The 24720-nt window shown below is 38.4% G+C and overlaps 1 protein-coding gene across 1 annotated transcript in view; it reads left to right on the top strand.

Moving 5' to 3' along the window:
• ADARB2 (adenosine deaminase RNA specific B2 (inactive)) overlaps positions 1 to 24720 on the top strand; it is a 547855-nt gene that overhangs the window by 382092 nt on the left and 141043 nt on the right. Inside the window, exon 4 of the mRNA XM_058183187.1 lies at positions 5887 to 6794. Coding sequence (XP_058039170.1) covers positions 5887 to 6794 — 908 coding nt within the window. The remainder of the gene's footprint in view (positions 1 to 5886; positions 6795 to 24720) is intronic.

The following is a 24720-nucleotide window of genomic DNA, read 5'->3' on the forward strand; positions in this document are numbered from 1 at the left end:
AAAAATAAGCCCTCCCCGAAAATATTTAAATGCATGTGCAGCCAGTCCTTGCCATTTGCTCTGGTTAGGGTTAGGGAGACAGAGCTGGAAATCAGGTAAGACAGCAAGAGTAGCCCCGACTTCCTCCATGTGCCCCAAAATAATAAGACCTCCTTGAGAATAAGGCCAAGCGCTTATTTCAGGGTTCAAAAAAATATAAGACAGGATCTTATTTTTGGGAAAACATGGTACTTACCAGCAAGAGATAGAGACAGTGACAAAGCACCAGTGACTCTTTGATCTACATCAAAGTTTATCCTACATGCCACAACATCCTTCCTGAGATGACCAGATAACCAAGTGATTATAAATGCTCATTTTTACTTTATTTTTCTTTTCTGCATCAAAAGAGTGCTAATTAAAGAATATCACATATGGTCATCTGAAGGAAAGGATAATAATAATTAATAATAATAATAATAATAACAACAACAACAACAACAACAACAACAACAACAACAATAATAATAATAATAATAATAATAATAATAATAATAATAACAACAACAACAATATCAGAGTTGGAAGGGACCTTGGAGGTCTTCTAGTCCAACCCCCTGCCCAGGCAGGAAACCCTACACCATTTCAGACAAATGGTTATCCAACATTTTCTTAAAAATTTCCAGCATTGGAGGATTTACAACTTCTACAGGCCAGTTGTTCCACTAATTAATTGTTCTAACTGTCAGGAAATTTCTCCTTAGTTCTAAGTTGCATCTCTCCTTAATTAGTTTCCACCCATTGCTTCTTGTTCTACCCTCAGGTGCTTTGAAGAATAGTTTGACTCCCTCTTCTTTGTGGCAACACCTGACTGCTATCATGTCTCCCCCAGTCCTTCTTTTCATTAAACTAGACATACCGAGTTCTTGCAACCGTTCTTCATATGTTTTATCCTCCAGTCACCTAATCATCTTTGTTGCTCTTCTCTGCACTCTTTCTATAAAGTGGTATTAACACTTCATGTGATCTTGATTCTATCCCTCTGTTTATGCAGCCCAGAACTGTCTTGGCTTTTTTGGCAGCTGCTTCATACTGCTGGCTCATATCTAAATGGTTGTCCACTAGATCTCCAAGATCCCTCTCACAGTTACTACTATTGAGCAAGGTACCACATATCGGGTACCTGTGTATTTTGTTTTTTTTGGCCTAAATGTAGAACCTTACTTTTTTCACTGTTGAATTTCATTTTGTTAGATAGCAGTCAATATTCCAGTCTGTCAAGTTATTTCTGTATCTTGAGTCTATCTTCTAGAATGTTGGCTATTCCTGCCAGCTTGGTGTCATCTGCAAATTTGATGAGTTCCCCATCTATCCCCTCGTCCAAGTCATTGATGAAGATGTTGAAGAGTGCTGGGCCTAAAACAGAGCCTTGGCGTACTCCACTGCATACTTCCCTCCATGCGGATGTAGTCCCTCCATGTGGATAAGGATAAGGCTATTCAATCCTAGACCAAATTGTTGATCTAAACCACTGCTTTAAATGATTAGTCCACATATATTGTAGTCATAATATACAGAGCTGCACAGCCAGAGTGACAGATGGAACTTTCTTTATGTTTCCATTCTATCGTACACAGATGGATCAATAGGTGGTCAGTGCAGGCAGATATATCCCATAGATCATGTTTGAAGGAGGTCATAAAATCAAATTCCCCAAAATGCTGTACAAAAGAAAAAAAATTCCCCAACCAGGTTCCCTAAATTAGGAACTAGCCAAGACTTTTCCCATCAGTTTTCTCCTCCTCCAGACAACCTTGTGCCTTCCTAATATGCCAGAGCTACAGTTCGCACAACTCTGACTTAATTCTTATTTATTTATTTATTTATTTATTTATTTATTTATTTATTTTGTCACAACAATATATATAAGTATCATACAAAAAAGATTATATAGTGTATAAACATATATATGAGTAAATAATAGGAGGAATAAGCATATATTTATAAGAAGAAGAAAAAGAAAAACAATAGGACAGGAATAGGAGGCATGCCCCTTATGGTCCTCTTAGGGATGGGGTGAGGTCAATATTATAAAGTTTTTGGTTAAAGCTTTTGGGATTATGGGAAGAGATCACAGAGTCAGGTAAAGTATACCAAGCACTGATGTTTCTTAAAGTAGTCAAAGCTACAATTCAAAGCGGGGCTATTACTGACTGTCATCTGCAACTAATTTGAGAACCAGTAAAGTGTGGCAACAGAATGTTGGGTTTAAACCGGAAACATCCAGGTACCACTTTTCATCTGGCCAAATTGGCTTGGAATTCTGGGGTGCATAATCCCAGGAGATTTGCGGAGCACCAGGCTGGGATAAATATATTTTGTTAAGGTCACGGGAACCCTCAGGTCTCAAAGGGTGCTATTTACTTTGTATTATCAGAATCAGTCTCTCAGTCTGTTCATGAAAGAATTTGGAGGCTTAAAGATGAATTTACTCTGTTCACAAACCATGCAGCCAGCGTTATGAAAGTAAGAGAGGGGAATAGCGATTGGGAAAGGCATTATGAAATATAAATACAAATAACCCCTTGTGTTTTCCTATTCAGTGGTGCAGAATCAATACAAATTCTTTTTGAACCTGAATACAGTGTGAAACAAGGGTTACTTATCTCTTCATACTTCCAGTATCATTGTCTACAGTGATTGGTTCAGTAAAAACTGTTTAAAACAGGAGGAGAGATGGGTAAATGTTCTACATTTCTACATTATTTTCTAGGAAAGATATGACTGGAAACAATAGGTTGTGTCTGCTTTGAGAGGGTGGGAAGGGGAGATCGGTTTTAAGTTAGTATAGAAAGTAATTGCCCTTCCCAGGGACACATTATGGCGGAGACCTTACTGTATTGTTTAAAATATATATACTGTAAATATATATATATATATATATATACTGTGTGACAAAATAAATAAATAAAATAAAGAAATTTCAGCATGTTATATGCATCCTGCTATCATATTAAACCATAGTACTCTGGACAGAGCATAGGGTGTACACAGCAATTGTGTTTTGTTAGCCCAGATTTAGGGTTAAGCATGTTGTGCAATCCTAATTTACTCACTTATATGGAGATTGAAGAAATGGACATTTCTATATTTAAAAGCTTTGTATGAAAAGCAGAAAGATAAGGATTAAATTCTGAACCATGATAGACAGACACATTTTATCTGGACTTAAATTTCAGATAAAGGTAATTCTTAACTTACAACCATTTGTTTAGCAACTCTTCCAAATTACAACAGCATTGGACAGAAGAGTCTTATGACTAATTGTTGCACTTACAAACATTGCAGAATCCCCATAGTCACACGATCACAATTCAGATGCTTGGCAACTGACATATATTTTTGGCAGTTGAGCATCCTGGGGCCACAAGATCACCCTTTGACCTCAGGAGGCTTCCCAAAAACAAATTTAATAGGGGAAACTGGTTCAACTGCAATGATTGTTCCGGAGATGGGTTTCAGCAGGTTCTGACCAGTTCTGGAGAACTGATAGCGGAAATTATGAGTAGTTCGCCAAACTGGTAGTAAAAATTCTGACTGGCCCCACCCCCATCTATTCTCTGCCTCCGAAGTCCCAGTTGATTGGGAGGAAATGGGGATTTTGCAGTATCCTTCCCCTGGAGTGAGGAGGGAATGGAGATTTTACAGCATCCTTCCCCTGCCATGCCCACCAAGCCATGCCCACGATGCCATGCCACATCCACAGAACTGGTAGCAAAAAAATTTGAAACCCACCACTGGATTGTTCCAAAGGTGGGACAATCAAGAGGCAACTGGACTTTCTGCAATGATTTGCTTTACAACTGTGGCAAAAAAGCAGTTCCTGTCCTAACTGTGGTTGTAAGTCAAGGACTATCTATACAAATCATATTCTACCTCCATAGAGGGAAGCATTTGCTTTACAAATATTATGTATTTGCTCACTTGCTTGCTTGAAGCTTTTCTAACTTACCCCAATCTTAGAAGACTTTAGACAGTGAAGAACAAATCAAAAATTCTTGTAAAGCAGCATAAACTAAAACAAATTTATAAATGCCCAGCTATTGTGGTCTAAATCAGTCTTAAACAGGGGTGGGAAAGGGCTGCATCAGGATTGTATTTGACCTCAGGGGGCTGGGGTGGATGTGGCCAGGATGGCCATGGCCATCTGGATATCACTCATGTCGAGGGCACCTGTGGTGGCCTGAGCACTCTGCCAGCGAACATAGACTCTCGAGCTGCGTTTTTGGCTCCGACGGCTTCCTGCAATCCTCTGCCAATGAAAATAGAGTTTGGGAGGGCTGCATGCAGCCCTCGTGAGCTCCATTTTCACTGGCAGAGGCACTGCAGGCCAATCCTTTGCTGTTTCCAGGTCGGCCCCATGGGTCAGAGCTAAGCACACCCATTGGCCGGATCCAGCCCCTGGGTCTTGAGTTTGACATCCCTGTTCTAAAACAAAGGTTGAATGGAATAGGCCTCTTTCGCTTGATTTAGATTGCAAAGAGAATTGGAACTGCATATATCTGTAGAAGGCAATCATTTTATATTGTAGGCAATATTACAAAAGATCTACCAACTCTTACCTTGCCTGGAGAGGCCCTTTCCAGATTATAGGAAGATTCTTTTATGGCGAGGCAAGAGTTGATGTGACTTAATGGTGGAGTGTTAAAGTTAACAACTGAAACTTTGAATTGGTGCTAGAAGCCTACTGGTAACCAGTATAACAACTTTAAAATGGATGTTATTTTGAACTGGTGGTATTGTCCCACCATTAATCATACTACCACATGTTGTGCCTGTCTGTCTGCAGTCTCTGGCATATCTGCAAAGACAATGGAGAATAAAAAGGGCTTGAATGCATCTACCACAGAATGGAACTGACCTCAAGGCCCTACCCCAACCATTGCTGATGGTCCAGAATAAGGCCATGGTAGAATGTTTTTGAAAGGTTTTGTAGACAGAATGGCTTTGAAGGGCTTAGTAAGACCAAGAAAAGCACAGTCCCTCAGAACTTGGTCGTGGTGGTCATTCCCCCAAGCAACTAATGTCATTTTGGTCCCATGAAACAGGCCTGAATATTGATTGAAAAGAATCTAGATTATTTTGTTTCCTAGATAGTTTCCTAGTAGCTTCCCACTACCTTCTCAACTACTTCCTTAAAGAAAGGGAAATTATAAGTTATAATTGCAAAAAGATGATCAAATTATCAGGGTGAGTTTCTTTAAGAGAGAGCCCATCTGTATCAGAGCAGGCAGCATTATGCCCCCACTCAAGCATTAATTATCTCCTGGAATCATTCATTGACATTGACTATAAGAGCATTACTGGATTAAAGCAGATGACTGTATAGTCAATCCAACATCCTGTTTTATGTGATTGCTAAGCCAGATGTCTGTGGGAAGTACACCAGTAAGATATAGCTATTTTCCCAGGAGATGGTATTCAAATACATGTTCATGGTGACCTTGATCCTGGTTGTAAGTATACAGCCATCTTGTCTTGTACTGATTAATAAGCTTACTTTCTATAAATTAGTTTAATCCCCTTTAAAACAATGTTTATTAGCAGTCAGTATTGCATCTTGTGGTAGGGTAATAATTTAGCTATGTGTGTAAAAGTTATTTAATGCTATTTATTGTAAGCCTTACAGCATTCATTACAGCACTCAATAATCCACACATACTTACTTAAAGAAAGAAAGAAATTCTTCTTATCCATATACCTAGGTTTTGCCAAACTGATTAAAAAAATAATATCTCAATCAAGATTTATACCAATACATTTGAACTTTTGTGTGTACATTTTGCATTAGCTCCAGTAATGTTAGTGGGCTTTTTTTTTTTTTTTTTGCTTTTTTTCCCCAAACAGATATAAGCAGTGCTGAAGTAAAGGAGAACCGTAACATTGGCAATTTAGAAGATCACTCAGTTACTTCTAATGAAAGATCAAGAGTAGCAGCTTCCAGGGTTAAGAGAAAAAGGCCTCTAGAAGAGGGCAACAGTGGACATTTCTGCAAATTTCAGCTCATCTGCAAGAAGATCTCATGGACTGTAACACCAAAGAATGCCCTGGTTCAGCTACATGAACTTAAACCTGGTTTACAATATAAAATGATTTCCCAAACAGGCCCTGTCCATGCCCCAGTATTTGCAGTTGCTGTGGAGGTCAACGGACATACATTTGAAGGCACTGGTCCAACAAAAAAGAAAGCCAAAATGAGAGCTGCTGAACAAGCCCTCAAGTCATTTGTGCAGTTTCCCAATGCATCTCAAGCTCACTTTGCCATGGGGAATTGTTTCAACCCGTCTACGGACTTTACATCAGACTTAGAAGACTTCCCAGACACTCTGTTCAAGGAGTTCGAACCGTCTGCACACAATAAAGAATTCTCAGTCTGTACCCCGGTTAATAACGAATTGCTTTCTAAGGCCTGCCGTCAAGGGAAACTGCTCTATCACACGTTGGACTTCATGGGCCACCCTAAACAAAACAAGCACAAGATGGCGTCCACCGCCAAGAGTGAAAAGAACCCAGTGGTGTTGCTCAATGAGCTGCGGTCTGGACTGAGGTACGTCTGCCTTTCGGAGACTGTGGAGAAGCAGCATATCAAGAGTTTTGTGATGGCTGTGAGAGTGGATGGGAGAACATTTGAAGGCTCGGGACATAGCAAGAAGCTGGCTAAAGGTCAAGCAGCACAGGCTGCGCTGCAGGCCCTCTTTAACATTCGTCTGCCCAGTCACATTCCCAGCAGGAGCAAATGTAATCATTTGCCACAGGTGAGAGCTCTGAGGTAGCCACCACCAAGCTGAAGGGATTCTGTAAAATTAATGTGATTTCTTGTGTTCTAGCCATAAATTGTGACTTTATCAGAACGCTCGCCCAGAGGGTGCTGTACTTCAGCAGTGTCTCGTTCCTTGCTGAAACTATGTACAAAGACGTTGCCATTTTCTTCCCCTTATGCATAACTAAGAGCCACCAGATGAGTTAAATTTATTTAAAAAAGGAAGTTGAGCATAGAGACCTTTGAAGAACCATCAATATTTCAGCTGCAAATTAATAGTACTTCCATATGTAAAGAAAGTAGACCCCTATTTTTGTTTTTATTATCGAAGTATATTTGCTCTTAAGAAAGACATCATAACTAAGATATGGCGGGGGTATCCTTTTTAATCTACCCACTATTGAATTACAATTAGACAAAGAGGACATCATTCTTTAAAATGTACAACATGTCTATTTCCCAGGTTTCACCCCCCAGAATTCAGACAAATATTAAAGAAGTCTGGAGAACGGCTGTCAATCAATTGACTGCGATAAAGGCTGGTGGTGCTTTGCTGGTTATATGTTCATGCGGCATACTTGGGTGCTGAAGCAAGAAAACAATTCAATTTTTGTGTCCTCTAATTTGAAAGTGTTGCTAGTTTTTAGTTAGTAACTAAAATAACTAAGTTGCGATGTGGCTATATATATGATTGATTTTGTTACCTGAATTTTCTTTCAGTGTTGTCCTTCTTGATAGTCATTTTGTCTTGGACTCTTCTTCTATTCAAGTGAAATTTCTCCTGTTTTTCCTAAGTTTTTGAAAAGGAAGTTGGAAAAAAATAGCAAACCCTGTTATAAGTTTTTCCTTGAGATCTTTATCTGCTTTCAGATTTTTCCTATTTATGTTAAAATTTACCAACTACATAAAGAGCAGGAAGGATGTATTCATGTGGTATTTCAGGATGGCAAAATAATATCTGTGATCCATATCTGCATGGAAAATCCTCCAAGAGAAGTGTTTTGCTACGTATTTATTAGTTTATTCAATGTGTACCCTAGTTTTGGTGTTGGAAAGTATATTTCAATTTTAACTCTTCTGACAATTTTGATTATAGTTTTTGTAGAATTTTTAAAAATATATTTTACTTTGCATGCCAAACCAACTAACCTTAGCTTGCATTTTCTTTCATTTTTGCCTTGTACGGTACTCAGCTTGTTGAATTAGACGGGCTATTTTATAGTACAGTTAACTTTGAACATTATTCTGCATTACACAAATTACAGTATTACATACTTGCGTGCTGTGAATGTACCTATTTTAAAAACCATGTTTGACATTTTCTAACCCATTTCTGGCCACAAAAGCAAGGCTCATTGAACAAATGTGTGGAACCAAGTGGTCAAATTAAATAGTTTATGTGCATCAACAGAACCAGATGCACATAAAGGGAATAAAAACAGTGATAGGTCAAAACTATAATAGATTTTATCTAAAGATAGTATGAGCAAATATCAACTATAAGTCTTCTCCACACACCATTTCAGAAATATATTAAAGGAATTCTCAAATGGCTACATTTAAAGAATCAGATTATATGGTATTTTAACTAAAGAAAAATATTGGCTTGAGCTTGAGACAGGGGAGGAATTCAGCTGATTCACACTGCAGTGCAAACAACTTCAAACCTACTTCTGTAAATTCCACCCTTTTGAACCAATCCTCAAGCCAAAATTCCATTGTCTTTCAGGATTCACCATTCTTCAAATTTTATAAAGCAATTCCCAAAATCAAACCTCCACTTATTAATGGAAATGTAAAAAATAGAATTCTTAAATGTAAATAACATATAGAACAGAAACTTGTGTATTAGAAAAAAATGAGCAGAACAAAAGTATTAATTTTCAAACAAATTATGTCTTAATGTTTCAAACTGGTGTAGAAATGGAAGAAACCAGTGAAGCCTGGAAAAATAAGAAGCTGTCAGAAACCAAAACAGAAAGATTAATCAATCTCTGGATGGATCCAACCTAGCTGGGAAATATGTTTCATGAAATTGTTCATTTCATGGGATTCAGAAAAAATTACCCTGTATATTGCTAGATAAACCAAGAATTTTAGGTGTCAAAGTGCACCCCAAAATTGGGTTAACTCTCTGTGAAAGCACTAATCTGCAAATATATATGGTAGTATTTTCTTCAGCTTTTAAAGTACTTGTATATCCCTTATATATTTGTGGATAAGCCCATATACAGATAAAGTGACTCTTGAATTTTTAATCCAAATACCATTAAAAAAATATACTACTCGCAGATAAGTCAATTGTGAAAATTGAAACATATGAAAATCTTGAGCATGGTTTATCTGTGGGTGAGGCCTTTTTAATGGTATTTGGGTTAAAAAATGAGGGTCAGCTTATCTGCAGATGGGTTTTGTCTGCAAGTATACACACACACACACACACACACACACACACACACACATATATATATATATATGTAGGTCTTTGGTTGTTCGGGTTTTCTCCTGTGTAAAATTGGAAATGTCTTGGCAACGTTTCGACGAAGTCTAACGTTGCCAAGACATTTCCAATTTTACACGGGAGAAACCCAACAACCAAAGACCTACATACAAACACCCGTGAAAACCTCAGAAAACAAATAAATATATATATATATATATATATATATATATATATATATATATATATATGTAGGTCTTTGGTTATTCGGGTTTTCTCCCGCGTAAAATTGAAAGTGTCTTGGCAACGTTTCAACGAAGTCTCATTCGTCATCTTCAGGCTGGTGTTTACAGCTTCGTGCTTCTTGCTTCTTCACTTTGATCAGCATCGTGGCCGCGTCGTTCGCCCACCCTGGTGCCTCTCTCAGTACCTCTCTCAGCACCGGGGCGGGCAAATGACGCGGTCACGATGCTGATCAAAGGGAAGAAGCACGAAGCTGTAAACACCAGCCTGAAGATGACAAATGAGACTTCGTCAAAACGTCGCCAAGACACTTCCAATTTTACACGGGAAAAAACCTGAATAACCAAAGACCTACATACAAACACCCGCGAAAACCTCAGAAAACAAATATATATATACGTGCCTTGCTCCACTTACTACAATAACATGTTTGGATAAAAAGTAATGTTGATAGGTGAAGAATGTCTTTTGGACCCCTTCCTAAACATTAGTAAAGAAGTGATTTGCTTAACTCCAACAACTTTAACTTCCTTCACTAAAGAAAAACTAAAACTTCTGGAATTTCAGTATCTGTCAGTGAAACAGAAGCATCTAGTTGGCTTGCAAAACAGACAAAGTCATCCCAAGTTATGGAAGGTGACAATGAAAGTCTTGGGGAAACAAGACCTTTATCTGTAGAGATTCAGGTTAGCTATGGGAAAGAAAGGAGGTTCCAGACAACCAATAGAAAAGCAGTGCTTTCTTAGAACACTTTGAAGAAACACCTTGAACATCTATTAGTGTCCCAGCAAAGACGCTGAGACAAGAGGTACGTTAATGGAAATTTTGCATCAGTAGAACTTGTCACTGTCACGTATCACTACATTGGTGGGACAGTGAAAGAAAAAGCGAAATTGAATTATGAAATATTAGAGGAGAAAAAAAATTAAACCTATTGTAGAGTTAGGGTTAATCAGTAATGAAGCTTATATGTTATATAGATAGAAAAATAGGCAGAAGTAAGAGTTTGGCATGAGTTAATGAAAAATCCTAAGTATAACCAAAACCTGAAAATAATCTTTCCCTTGCATTTTAGGATTCTTCCAATAATCCAGAAATTTATTTCTATATTGTTTTCAAGAAAACCCTATGAATGTATCCATTAAGTCACAGGAGTTGAATGTAACTCAAAGGACAATTGATTTTTTTTCCCAACTAAACAAACCACCAGGAGTATATAACTTCAAGCTATGAGAGAAGATCACACTTTGAAGAGGTTGAGTGTGGGCTATATTACACTGTCCTACCAAGTGAGGACTTCATAATTATATGTTTGGTGATGAAACACTTAGAATATAGAACTTAGAATTAGAATAATAGAACTTAACATAAAGGGAATATGTTACAAAAATCAAGTGGCCATTATAAAATGTATATGCAGTAGATTGAAAAAGAGCAACATTTTTCCATAGACTTTAGAGAAATTTTGAGCTCACCCATAGCTCCATAAATCTTAACACTGTTGCTTAATTGATTCTGCAAACACAAAGACGTCTCACCCAGGTAAGCAAGGAAGAGATCTGTTTGAAAGAAAAGTGAGCATCCCTCAAAATATAAATTGAAATCACTTCCAAAAAGGTTTCCTGGCAAACACAGGGAGTAATGGAGTGTGCTCATAATCTAACACTTGCAGAACTTCCCTTCCTGGGAAATATAGGAAAATGTATGTTGATTTCACAGTCTCCCATTATTTAACAGATTGCAGAAGTATGCCCCAGACAAAGGACATTAAAATAATTCTGTCCTATGCACGAAAGAACTTCCCTTGAGCACAAACTCCAAATAAAGGTAGGTCAAGTTTTGGTTTTTGGAACTTAAGAATATGCTTCACCTATTAGTACCACAGGAAAATGCTCATGCCATACTTGTTCCTTGCAGGATCACAGAATGGCTGAAGAAGCACAATAAATATTAGGAGCCGTGTTCTCTACTGGATGGGTGAGTTTCACCAGAATATTCATATTCTTTTTTCCAACTATTAGAGGTTCAGGCAGAACATTATGAATGAAGTATCACCAAGGGGGTGAGGGCCTGGAGAATAGAAAATTATCATCTAACTGGAGAGAAGCCATTGTTTTTCATTTCCCAATCCCTATTAAGCATTTAGTCATAAGAGTTTTCCATTGCAGCTGCCATCAAATTTTCATCACTGTCTCCATGTCTGTCATCTCTCTGTAGGCAACCGGGCAGTCATTTAACACCCACAGAAGCAAAGCTGCTTCCCAGCATCAGTGTCATGTTCCCACAAGCAAAGCCTATATCATCAGCCGCAATGATTAGAAAGCCAGCTGTTCCTCTTTGAAGTCACTTTTGCCCTCGCTGGGTTGCTTGGCCATTCAGAAAAGGATAACAGACACTGTTGGTGACAAATGCACCATTACTGTGACTGCAACTACAGTCTGGAGAAACTTTTTCCTGTCCTACAGCATTTTTTGGAAACAAGAACTGTGCGAGGCAGGTACACAACAACCGCATACCTCTATGATGTTACTGAAGCCCACAATTGGTAAATATCAATAAAGGTGTAGCTACTTTATTCGTGTCTCCATTGTTGTGATGCTAAGCAGGCAAGGAAATCTCCCGTAGGAACGAAGGACAAATGTCTTCAATTTATTGCCCTACATTATTTCCCTATTCTGAACCCTGCTCAGAATCTATTTATGGCTGCTTATAATATTCTCAATTTTTTTCCAAGTTATGTGACATAGTTCTCCTATCAAAAACAATATAGAACTGCATACATGAGGAGGATTAACATACACACGATGCATACACTATGAAAACCACTTACAGAAATGAATTGAAAGAGGGAAAGTTACTTGGAAAGGCATGTATCAGTGGTGGGATTCAGTCAGTTCGCACCTATTCGGGAGAACCGGTTGTTAACTTTCTAAGCAGTTCGGAGAACCGGTTGTTGGAAGAAATCTCTTCCCCCCCCCCACTTTACAGGGCTAATCCTGTAAGGGAGGCAGGAAGGAAATATTCTGGTAGTGTTTCTAGCCTAATCTTTATTGCCCTGCTTACAGAAACTGCCTCTCTGGTTAACCCTTATTACATTGTAACAGTAAGTTGAAGCGCCCATCGATGTGACTGACATTGAGTTGGCCACACCCACACAGTCACATGACCACCAAGCTACACCTACCCAGCTGGTCATTAGGGCAGAGAAGCAGTTGTTAAATTATTTGAATCCCACCACTGGTATGTATGTTAGGAAAACTGCGTACAAACCATATGTATACAAATGCATACAAATTTTCCTTCATACTTTTTAAAGAAAATTCGCAAACAGTATAAAATGAAGATTGAAAAAAAAGAAGCTAAAATGGGCAAATTCAACCAGATTTAATTTATTTTCCAAGGAAAAGGAAAGGAGTCCGTATGGATTTTACTCCGTAGACATCGGTGGCTATAGGGGATGCCACTCATCTCCATTTCAAGGTTGTTAAGCCAGCGCTGTTCCAAGATTTTTCTGTGGTCATAATGTTGCAGATCACCTATTTATCTACTTACATTCGCATGCCTTTGAACTGCTAGGTGGGCAGGAGTTAGGCGAAGACGGGCGTTAACCCCATTGTGTGAGGTCTCAAACCCGCCACTGTGGGCTTCGTAGCCAATGAGCCCAGTATCTTAACCACTGAACCATCGTGCCTCCCGCTTTCCAAGGCACTTAGTAAAATATTTTCATGTTGGAAGTCAAACAAGCAAGTATTACTGAATAGTTCAGTATAACAACACATGATGGCAGATGATGCTATGAAAACATGAATAGAAGCATGCAACGGTAGAGGAAAAACCAAAAACAACAAAAATCCTTAATAGCAATACAAAATCACATACATCCGTTTTAGTATTTGCTTCCATAGACTAATCCATTTTTTTGGAAACATAGAAAGATGTACCATCATAACTTGCTGGCTTCCTGGTAGAAACAAGCAACTATAAACAATGAGATCCAAAGGAGATTAAAGAAAGAAATATATACCTCATTATATATTTTTAACTCGGAAACCTCTGATTAAAATTAGACTTCATTAAATGAACCCTCTAGTTAAAAGAAGAAGAAAGCTAAACCTTTTATATAAACTTTTGCTTCTTTAATAAAATATTTGAAAATATGATGGGAGTACTTCTGATGTTTTTATTATTATTTGGATTTATATCCTGTCTTCCTGCCAAAAATGACATTTAAGACAACTAACAATGAGAATAAGGAAATGCAAAAAAATTAATTTAAAAGCAATTAAAACAGCATCAGCAGGAACAACTTATTAAAACACTTTTCAAAAAAATTAAATTTCTCCAAACTTACAGTATATGCATACTTTGAAAGCATAACAAGGTATATTCTGCTAGCATGATAGTAACTTCCCTTTTACAACTCTCATCCCATTACTAATTCGGGGAAGAGTTGGGGCGACTGGATGGAGCTGAGTGTTTACTGACTGGATGCCCTTCCTGACACCACATGGAGTTCACAGCAGATATTTTTTTTCTTTGTGATTGGGAAGAAATATCTGCTGCTACCTACGATTGAACTCTCAGCCTTCCGAATGGGAGGTGAGTAGCTTATTTGGAAAGAAATACATCTACTTCATATATGTACACACATACAGATATTAGTAAAATTATCTGAAATTATATTGACATTCAACTTGGCACAGTAAATTTCACTTTGAGAAGTTTGGAGACACAGTGATATGCAAAATATCTTAGAACAGGCACTGTGCTTATGATTGAAAATATGTAAGAGTGTATTATAAATCTGTCCTTGAAATAAATGGGGAGGAAAAAAATAACCTTGGCTAGATCATAGCTATAGTGTCTCCATTAATTTTCTGCTTCTTCATTTGAAAAGTCAAGGGACATTGCTTGATATATGAGCAGGCCCACCATGATTTTCATTTTAAAAAACATTATGTTCATGTGCAGGGCATGTTTCATTTGAAAAAGAGTTCTGTGTGTCTCAGAGTATTTGCTTCTGGCATTTCAAACACTGGTGGTTTTTTTTTAAAGGTGGTGGGGGTTTCCAGACTATAAAGACAGTGCATCCCAGTATGGCTCTCAATAACTATGTCATTTACTAATTTACACCAATTTCTATGGAGAGTCAGTGGTGGGAGTTGCTCTACCTACCAAATTATTATTATTCTGAGGCATCTTTGCAAGAGGGGCTTGTTTGGGAACATTACCCTGGAGGAAAAGAGCAACATTTTGTTAGATGAAAGCTTGGAGTCTCAGCCTAGAGTTATCAGCTGATAAAGATGGCTTTAAAAGTAGCCATTTTCACATCCATCAGATACTATTTTTGTGCAGCTCTGAATGAAAGCAAGGCCCACATTTCAAAAGGTGAGAAGCCTCATTAAAGCTGCCGTTTCCTCTTCGAAAATACATCTTCGGTTTGTTTATGAGACCTGATTGTTATTGACTTCGCCCTAGCCAACAAGCATCCTGACCTCCAAGAAGAGCTGTGACGCTCATGTGCAGCACAAGAGATTTGTCTGTCTGTATCCTGTTTGAAACTGGGATGCTGGCATGCCTTCCAAAACTGCTTTCTTTATCTATTTGTGGCTAACGTTCACTTCTACATCTAGGAAGGTTTAAATTTATTGCAATCAGTTTTCATCCTGAGAATGCAGAACATCAGATTAACTGGGGCTACTGCTGAGTTCTGACTCCCTCTTGTGGTGAGAATTGCACCTTTTTCAGAGGAAAAAAATAGAAAAACAGAGGATGAATGAAAAGCAGGTTGTTTGAGATCATAGAAGCAGACAGATAGGGAACCATTCCAGTGTCTCTTTGGCATTTTATTGTCTTGTGTATCGATCAGTAAAGGGCCTTTTAATTGCAGGCTTTTTTTACAAGCTGACATAGCTGCTTCTTTGAAGATGCTTTTTTTATATATATTCTTGTCAATGATACTGATATCAAGCAGAAAGAAGATCAAACTGTAGGTTATATTAAAAGGTTTTTTTGAATCTCACCTTTTACTTTCTAAAAAGCAGCCATTTGACTCTCCAATGCAGATGATTATGGCAAGAGAAGGGATTTAATTCTTTATCTTTCTACTTTCTACACAGTAGGGAGTATGGAGATTTTAGGAAGGAAAAAAAATGCCCCTTTGAGGAATTTTGGAGGAAGGAACTTCAATGAAAAATGGGGGGGGGGTCAACCTAAATGATCCACTCACACACATTTCTGCAGCTACTTTAATAAATTAATAAATTATTTTATTTTAATACAATAAATAGGGAATCGTGTTTGACATAAAATACGGTGTCATCATCGTTCTAAGCCATTGTCTATCTACGGCAGGGTGAAGGTCTCTCTTCCACATGTTTCCAAAAATAAGTGTATGTATCCCTTGTTAAACAAGCTTTGGTTTTCAAGATGTTATTAAGCCAGAAGGCACCAGTGTTGTCATTGAACTGCCATCAACATTGGTCATGCTTCTTAGGATACTTAGAGGTGTAGTTCAATAACTGTAATAGTAACAGAGTTGGAAGGAACCTTGGAGGTCATCTAGTCCAATCCCCTGCTCATGCAGGAGACCTGCACTAGGGATTCAAACAGCCGAACTGCCGACCTTTGTGATCGACAAGCTTAGTGCCTTAGCCAGTGAGCCACCTAGTCAGGCTAAATAACATCTGAGAAGCCACAAACTTTCAGTAGAATGTCGCTAAATAAATGTGATGGCTGCCATGTTCTAGGCTTGTTTCTATAACAAAAAGTAATCAAGTTGACATCTGCACCTTTAGACCTTTGATGTTGAAGGCTATTAACCAGAGGATTGAAAACTGAGCTGTATGAAAAAAATATATAGATTTTATATAGATTTGACTAAAAGGCTTTAAGAAAAGTGGTGTGAGGTCATACTAAAAACCATACTAGTCAAGATGCTGTTCCCACACCTTGTGGTCCCAATCTATCCTGGTCTATGTAAATAAATTTTGGTTGCTGTATTCTTTCATATTTTAGGTTTTTTTACTCAAGTATATCTTCCCCTAACAGCAGCTTTTAATTGAAGGTACTAACTTTGTATTTGTCTAGGTGATAAATTTGTATTAACAATATACATATGGAATCTTTGGTGCTCTCTGGTTTTGGTTGTTGTTATAAGACATTTGATTACTGAATTAGGTAATATTATCAGTGCAAGTAAATCTGGAGTTTGTTCCCTGTTTATCTGTAGTAGCTTGTCCTGTCAGTATTGGTGGGAATTGGTTTTCTCCTTGGCAGTTTTTTGTTTAAGATATTGTTTTCTGCTTTATGTTTGCTTGATGTATTTTTAAGAAGATGTTGGATAACCATTTGTCTGAAGTGGTGTAGGGTTTCCTGCCTAAGCAGGGGGTTGGACTAGAAGACCTCCAAGGTCACTTCCAACTCTGTTATTCTATTCTGTTCTGTTCTATTCTCACTGTCTGCATGATACACATGTAAAGTCACTGAACACCAACATGCATGTATTTCACAGCAGTGAAGTAGAATGCATGGATGTTTGTGTCACTAGGACTCATAAAGAATAAGAATGCTAACATGGTTAAACATTTACATGCTTTCTCTTTGGGTATAAAAATGTATCAATTGCAGGGAAATGAACTTGCACACAGAAACAGGTGAAGGCTGACATTACAGTCTCTCAAGAAACTCAGAATATATTCTAACAGACCATCTGCAAGGGGAGGAAGTTCTGTTAATCTCAAATGTTTGTTAAATATGAAAGTATATCATCATGATGATTTCTATAATGATGCCATTATATAAATTATGCGATTTGCCTCATTTGCATAATGAGAACATCATACAAATTATGATAATTGCAACAGATGTCATAAAATTAAGACAAAATTAGCATAAAATGAAGTGCCTTGTCCAGATTTCTTTGAATGGAATGGACATGTTATTTTGAGGAAAGGGATGTTTATAAAATTCAGTCTACTGCATCCAAAGTCCATTAAATCAGATTTCACTGTGTGCACTACCACCATGCAGTAATTAGCTGTTGTGCTTAAGGTAAAAGTAAAAGTTCCCCTTGCACATATGTGCTAGTCATTCCTGACTCTAGGGGGCAGTGCTCCTCTCCATTTCAAAGCCGAAGAGCCAGTGCTGTCCAAAAACGTCTCCGTGGTCATGTGGCCGGCATGACTCAACACCAGAGATGCATGGAACATTGTTACCTTCCCACCAAAGTTCGTCCCTATTTTTCTATTTGCATTTTTTATGTGCTTTCAAGCTACTAGGTTGGCAGATGGGAGCTCATCCCATTATGCAACACTAGGGATTCGAACTGCTGAACTGCCGACCTTTCGATCGATAAGCTCAGCATCTTAGCCACTGAGCTAATACACACTAATGTATTTTTACTTATTATTTACAAATATTATTATTTGTCACAGAACACATTCTATAAGTAAGCTGTAGACTATGTATGTATGTATGTATGTATGTATGTATGTATGTATGTATGTATTTATTTATTTATTTATTTATTTATTTATTTAAACAAATTGTGTGGCTCCCCTTCTGAGAAAAAGTGTGTACATGGATTAAAAACAATTTAATAGCCATAAGACCCAAGGTCACAAATACAATTCCAATTCATAAAAACAACATTAAACTGCAAATCTCACTTAACCAGCCATCCTAAAAGCCTCAAGGACAGCCAGTCCAGTTTTTAACAACAGCTGATAGGATCAGAATCTGTTCCCTAGGACATTCACTCTGTCACAAAGAAACCATAACTCCTGGATCCAACAATCTATTGGAGCATGCCCACCCTGCTAAAATTGATAGAACTGATGGAGTAAGCTAAAACAACGGAAGAGTCCTGTTGCACCCATGTAACATGCATCATTTGGTTTTGGCCTCTATACGCCAAGAACAAAGTCCAGTTTATCCCAAGCATGCTATTTTATGGTAGCAAAGTTATCTAATCTAAGCACTACCTTACAAGCCAAATGCATTTACCTGCATGCCACCAAGATATTGTCATAGTGTGCTCGCAGACAATAAATTCCTTTAATCCAGAAATGAACCAGCAACTTAAGGCACAGAAAGGTATAGTTTTGATGTAAACTCAGATTTGGATGTGTTTCTATCCTCTGCTTTATCTCAAATCTTTTATTTCTTACCCTTTGCATAACATTCTTATTCCAAAACATAATTCGAGGATGAATTGTATGACTGTGTATGTTATGCCCCATTGTTCTGTGGGCTACTCTGTAGCATGAGCAGTCACAGAGCAAATCTTAACCTAGCCAAGGTTGCAGAAATTCTGCAGCTAAATAATTATTTGCGAGTTTTTGTCTATTATAATCCATTCCTTCTTAGAGAGATTTTTCTTCAGTGGATTACAACTGGATAGAATGTTATGATATTGTGAAATTCAGAAATATAAAACCATTTGCATTCCAGGTTCCAATCTAAAATAATTCACCTTTTAGAGGCTATGTCAGGGGTCAGCAACCTTAAACACTCAAAGAGCAGCAAAGGTCCTAACCGGAAGCCCCCGTTCAATTCTGGAGCAGACCGGAAGTCCGGTTCCCACATCATAATCTCCTCCTAACATGGCATGCTTTTTCCTCTACCTGTCCTAACTAAAAACCCTATCAGTTATGGAGCCAACCAGCAATAGGGAGCCCCTGCAGAGGGATGAAAGAGCCATATGCAGCTCCAGAGTCACAGGTTGCTGACCCTTGGCCTATACCAATCTATCCGAAGCAGCACAATGGTAAATTTATAGAAGCTTTTAAAGTCAAAATCATAATGTTCTCAGATTGTTGCATAAATAACTAAATTAAAAAAATAATAATGATGGTGTAATATGGAGAAGGAAACATGAATATTCATAAGTATCTCTAAAAGGAGGTGTCCTTTTGCAAGGTAAATCTTTTGACTCTGTATGTTGCTTTAATAGAAATTAAAACAATTATGTTGCTTTATGTTGCTTTAATAGAAATTAAAACAGAATGGTATAGATACCGCCATCAATGCCACAGTATGTGGTCAAATGCTGTCTGGTGATAAATATGGAATATTCCCCCAGCTTTTTGCAAAATAGAAAATTGTAATAAACCCAAGTGCATTAATTTATGTCTTCACATTTTGCATTACTTATAGCTGAGTATAAGTAAAGACATTTCTAGTCTTTGAAGTTACTGCTTTGAAATATCTTCTAGGGAGAAGAGAGAACGAGAGAAAAGTGTGTGTGTGTGTCTGTGTGTGTGTGTACTTTGTCTACAGCTTTTTTCTGACATTGAGGAAAGGGGAAAACACAATAGAAACTTCATCCAATCTCCATGTTTCAGAAAGCAGCAGGAAACAAGATCCAAAATAAATGCTGGCTTCTATAAAGAAGAAAGCAAGGCCCAAAGGCTCATTGTTATTAAAATACGTCAGAAGGCATCTAAGCCTAAAGATGCTGTCCCTGCCTATCAGGGTGACCTGCATGAATAAAAGGGGTCATTAAGTAAGCATGAAGTAATGACAGGTTCTCAGGATAAATGCCAATGGCACCAGATTGATCTTCAGGAGACAAAGAAAACATTGCCCAGGCAAGCCAAAAAAAAAAAGTGGCTTCCCATCAGCCTCTGACAGAAATTGATCTGAGTAAATTAAGTGCTTAGAGTAATTGGGGAGAGAGAGAAGGTATTGCTAAGGTTGGAGTGTCCCTGTTTTTTTGTTTATTTGTTTGTGAACTTTCTTTCTTTCTTCCTTCCTTCCTTCCTTTCTTTCTTTCTTTCTTTCTTTCTTTCTTAAATTTAAACAGATAATGCAGGAAATGATAGGTGAGTCAGGACATTTGATGAAAACTAGACAATGGTTTTTTTCATCCGATAGTGCATGAGACATTTTGCACCCCAAGCCGTGGAAGTATCCTAAAGACAAAAGGTCACCTCGTGGACTGTTTCCCTGCCTTCTACCGTACCACTAGATCACTAAGAGCCACTCAGATACCAAAGAAAAGTATGTTCAGCCTGAAAGAAGTAAAATTTTGGCCTTGTGCTAAGTAAGAAAGATCAAATTGTGTATGCAATTCCAAGGGAATATAATAGTTCTGCACCTTTCCCTTCTCCAAGGCTAAAGGCTATCATTTTGGAACTAGATCCTGGTTGTCTATTTAGATGATGTTTTCCAGACACGGGAAGTCTTGACCTAAGGAGGCCTACATGAGGCAAAATGGGAGGGGATTACAATTTAACATTATTTAAGCCAGGGGTGTCAAACTTGATTTCATTGAGGGCCACATCAGGATTGTGTTTGACCTCAGGGGGTCAGAGTTGTCGTGGCCACCCCTCACTTGTGTTGGGGGTGCCTGTAGTGGTCCAAGCACTCTGCTAGCTAAAATGGGCTCCTGAGCTCCATTTTCACCTGTGCCAGCCTCCTGCAACCCTCTGCTAGTGAAAATAGAGCTCGGGCAGCTCTCGTGAGTTCTGTTTTTGCTGGCAGAGGCACCGCATGCTGGTCCTTCACTGTTTCCAGGGCAGGCCCACAGGCCAGAACTAAGCACCTCACGGGCTGGATCCAGCCCCCGGGCCCTGAGTTTGACACCCCTGATTTAAGCCCTACATATCTCTCTGTACTAATTTAAGGAGGGAAGCTAAAAATCTAGCTGAAGGTGGAGCTCAAGTGTTCACCAGATGAGAAGAGAAGAATCATTGGAAAAGGCCCTGATGTTAGGAAAGATTGAAGGCCAAAGGAGAAGAGGGAGGCAGAGGATGAGATGGTTAGGTAGAGTCATTGACAGAATGAAAATGAATTTGGGAGGCATTGGAGGACAGGGGGCCTAGTGTGCTGTGGTCCTTGGGGTCATGAAGAGTCAGGCATGACTTAGCAACTTAACAACAATAATAATCTGTATGTTTCTCCATCTTTAAATTTGCTCTCTCCAACAGGGTTCTGGGTGGACTTGAACATCCCAAAACCAGGGCATCCAAAGGGAACATACAACCAAAGGGAACATTAGGACAGGAACGGTAGACATGCTGGTGATCTTATGCACGCCCCTTATAGACCTCTTAGGAATGGGGTGAGGTCAATAGTAGATAGACTTTGGTTAAAGCTTTTGGGATTTTGGGAAGAGACCACAGAGTCAGGTAGTGCATTCCAGGTATTAACAACTCTGTTACTGAAGTCATATTTTCTACAATCATTTTAATTTTAATTTCTACAATCCTGATCTAGATTTTAAATTGTTCTGTCTGTTCTTCCAAAGTTTTAACAAATGTAGGCCAGTGATTGCACTCTGCACAAATATAGTTAGCTAATTTTGGGCCTGTTCTGTCTATATATCTCCAGGCCTAATTCAGAGCAATTCAGGTAAATTATATCTTTTTTAAAACAACAGCTGCTTTTGGGACAATTGGTTTGGCTGACCAGACCATTTGTAACTTTCAGGTGGATATCTCAGAGCTTCAGTGGCAGAAACAAATGATCAACTTGCTTCTACGTTGAATTGAGTTCATTTATATTTTTACTTATTGCATTAAGGTTTTATCTACGTTCTTCCAGTGGCTAAATTGGTTGCTGTTTTAACAGTTTTCTGTCTAGCTTTACACATGCTTACATGAGCGGTGTGCAACTGAAAATGTGGAATCGATAGAAACAAGACATACAACACCTTTATTACAAAGGTTATTTCATTTGGAAAATAGCTGCTGATGACTGGATGTAATGACCTGGAACATCCTGAAAGTAATTCCTCGCAGCACACTAAAGATGATAATATAATTGGCCTGACATGGGGAATCCTCAGTGGACTATTGGGAATAACCTTTTTTCTGGAAGAGAATTTTGTGGCTTGCGAAGAGCTAGTAATATATGTACGAAATATTTTCCCAGTGAAGAGCAGTTCATAATTCATAGCAGGTAGAAAGCACACCAAGTTACAAAGGTCATTTTGATTTTATTACCCAGGAGAAATAGTCAATGCTTGGTAGATCATTCTCAAGGTCTGTTTTGAGACTAAGGAAATCTGGTAGTATGTGAGTCCCAATGATTTCAGGAGGATTCAGTTCCAAATATTTTTTAAAAAATATAAATATAAGGTTTGCTGTAGGTAACGGCATCTTTTTCAAGTCATTTGTGATTCCTTGGAGTTTTGTAGACACATTGATGTTTTGTAGGCAGATAAGGTGGAACATGACATAGTTGATTCTAGGATGTTTTCCTGAAATATCCTGGTGCTTCCCCATCTGTTGGCAAACAGAAAACTCTAGACTCTAAAACACTCTAGAACAGGGGTCAGCAATCTGCAGCTCTGGAGCCACATGTGGATCTTTCATCCCTCTGATGCGGCTCTCTGTTGCCGGTTGGTGCCACAATTTTGAGAGGAGCTTCTGGTTGGGGGGGGGGAAGCACTGCATGCCAGAAGGAGAGACTATGGCAAGGGGCAAGTTTTCTGGTCAGCTCTACAATTGATAGGGCTTTCAGTTAGCACAGGTATAGGAAAAGATACCATGCTAGGAGGAGACTCTATGGTGGGGGGAACCTACCTTCAGTCAGAGGAGGAAAAAAGATGCCATGCTAGGAAGAGACTCTATGGTGGGGGAACTGGACTTCCAGTCAGCTCCAGAATTGAATGGTGGGCTTCCAGTTAGGATCTTTGTGGCTCTTTCAGTGTTTAAGGTTGCTGATCCCCGCTCTAGAAAGAGTGCAGAGAAGAGCAACAAAGATGATTAGGGATACTGGAGGCTAAAACATATCAAGAACGATTGCAGGGATTTGATAAATCTAGTTTAATTAAAATAAGGGGTGACATGATAGCAGCATTCCAATATGTGAGGGGCTGCCACAAAGAAGGGATCAACCTATTTCTCAAAGGCAGGACAATAAGCAATGGATGAAAACTAATCAAGGAGAGAACCAACCAAGAACTAAGGAGGATTTTCCTAACAGTTAGAATAATTAATTGACTTGCCTCCAGAAGTTGTAAATGCTCCAACACTTGAGGTTTTTAAGAAGAGATTGGACAACCATTTGTCTGAAATGGAATAACATTTCCTGCCTGAGCAGGACTGACTAGAAGATTCCTTCCAAATTTGTTATTCTATCATTCTGTTCAGTACTAGGAAGATGTGATCCTGCTTAGTTTTTGAAATGGCTCTATTTTAATAGGTTCTACTACCCTGTTTGTTCTAGGAACAAATCCTATTCTTGGCCTGGTCCATATATGAATGGATTCCAAGATCTAACTGGCAGTGGTAATGACAGCAATATTTTCAGGATGTTGGGAAGCTGCTATTTTATTTTCTCCCAATTCAGTGGACTACCACATATGCTATTATCCAGGGGCCCTATAGGAAACTAAATAGGATTTAAAACCAAGCTGCTCAAAATGGAGAGTCCAGAATCCAGAATGTACCAATGTTCTTGAGCCTTGAATTGCCATACAATATTACTGGTCTTTTTGCAATAGATTGTCCCCATTTATAAAATTGCAATGGACATTTCTCTTTATTCATTCCAGTTAAAGTTTTTGGTAAGAATGAAACTCACAGGAATTGGCATCCACTGGCCCTATTGAGAAGTCCTTTTCTCGTTTATGCTTTTATTTTCTCTGTTCTCATATTATGAGTGCTATGTCTTTCTGTAATGTAGCATCATCTAAACAGAGATTGAAAGCTAATACTTTCATCTGCAGACCCAGAATAGTGTATTGCAGTGTATTGCAAATTATGAAGGCCTTTTTGTGCATGGTCTCAGCCCCCTGTCTGCATTCTCTTGTGGAAGTCTGAAAAACATACATACAGTTTTCTGCTTGCAAAGGATTTTCTCCCAGTAGAAATAAGGCAAAAAGAGATGCAGAAGTAGCTACCCTTTCTCGAGGTGGAGGATAGAAAATGTACTCCAGTAGATGTCCCAAATGATTTCAGAATGAGCATGAAGGTCTCTGGTAACAAAGGATCCATAGTCAGCACTTTGCATCTTTAGATAACTCATGCCAATCATATCCTGGCTAGCCTAACAATGCTTAACCTGGGTCTCTTCTTATAATTAAATGATGCTTCCAGCCCTTCTATGCTCGTTTTCCATGGTGTCTTAAAAAGAAAATGCATTGGATACATGTTGATAGAGTTACTAGATCCCATTATCTGGAACTAATCAGAATATTGCTAATTGTCCTCATCAGTACTTAGTGATAAGAAAAACATTATCCAGTAAAAGGGCACCTTTTATATTCAAAATAAGTATCAGATAA

The sequence above is a fragment of the Ahaetulla prasina genome, chromosome 4, assembly GCF_028640845.1.
Source record: "Ahaetulla prasina isolate Xishuangbanna chromosome 4, ASM2864084v1, whole genome shotgun sequence".
Lineage (NCBI taxonomy): Eukaryota > Metazoa > Chordata > Lepidosauria > Squamata > Colubridae > Ahaetulla > Ahaetulla prasina.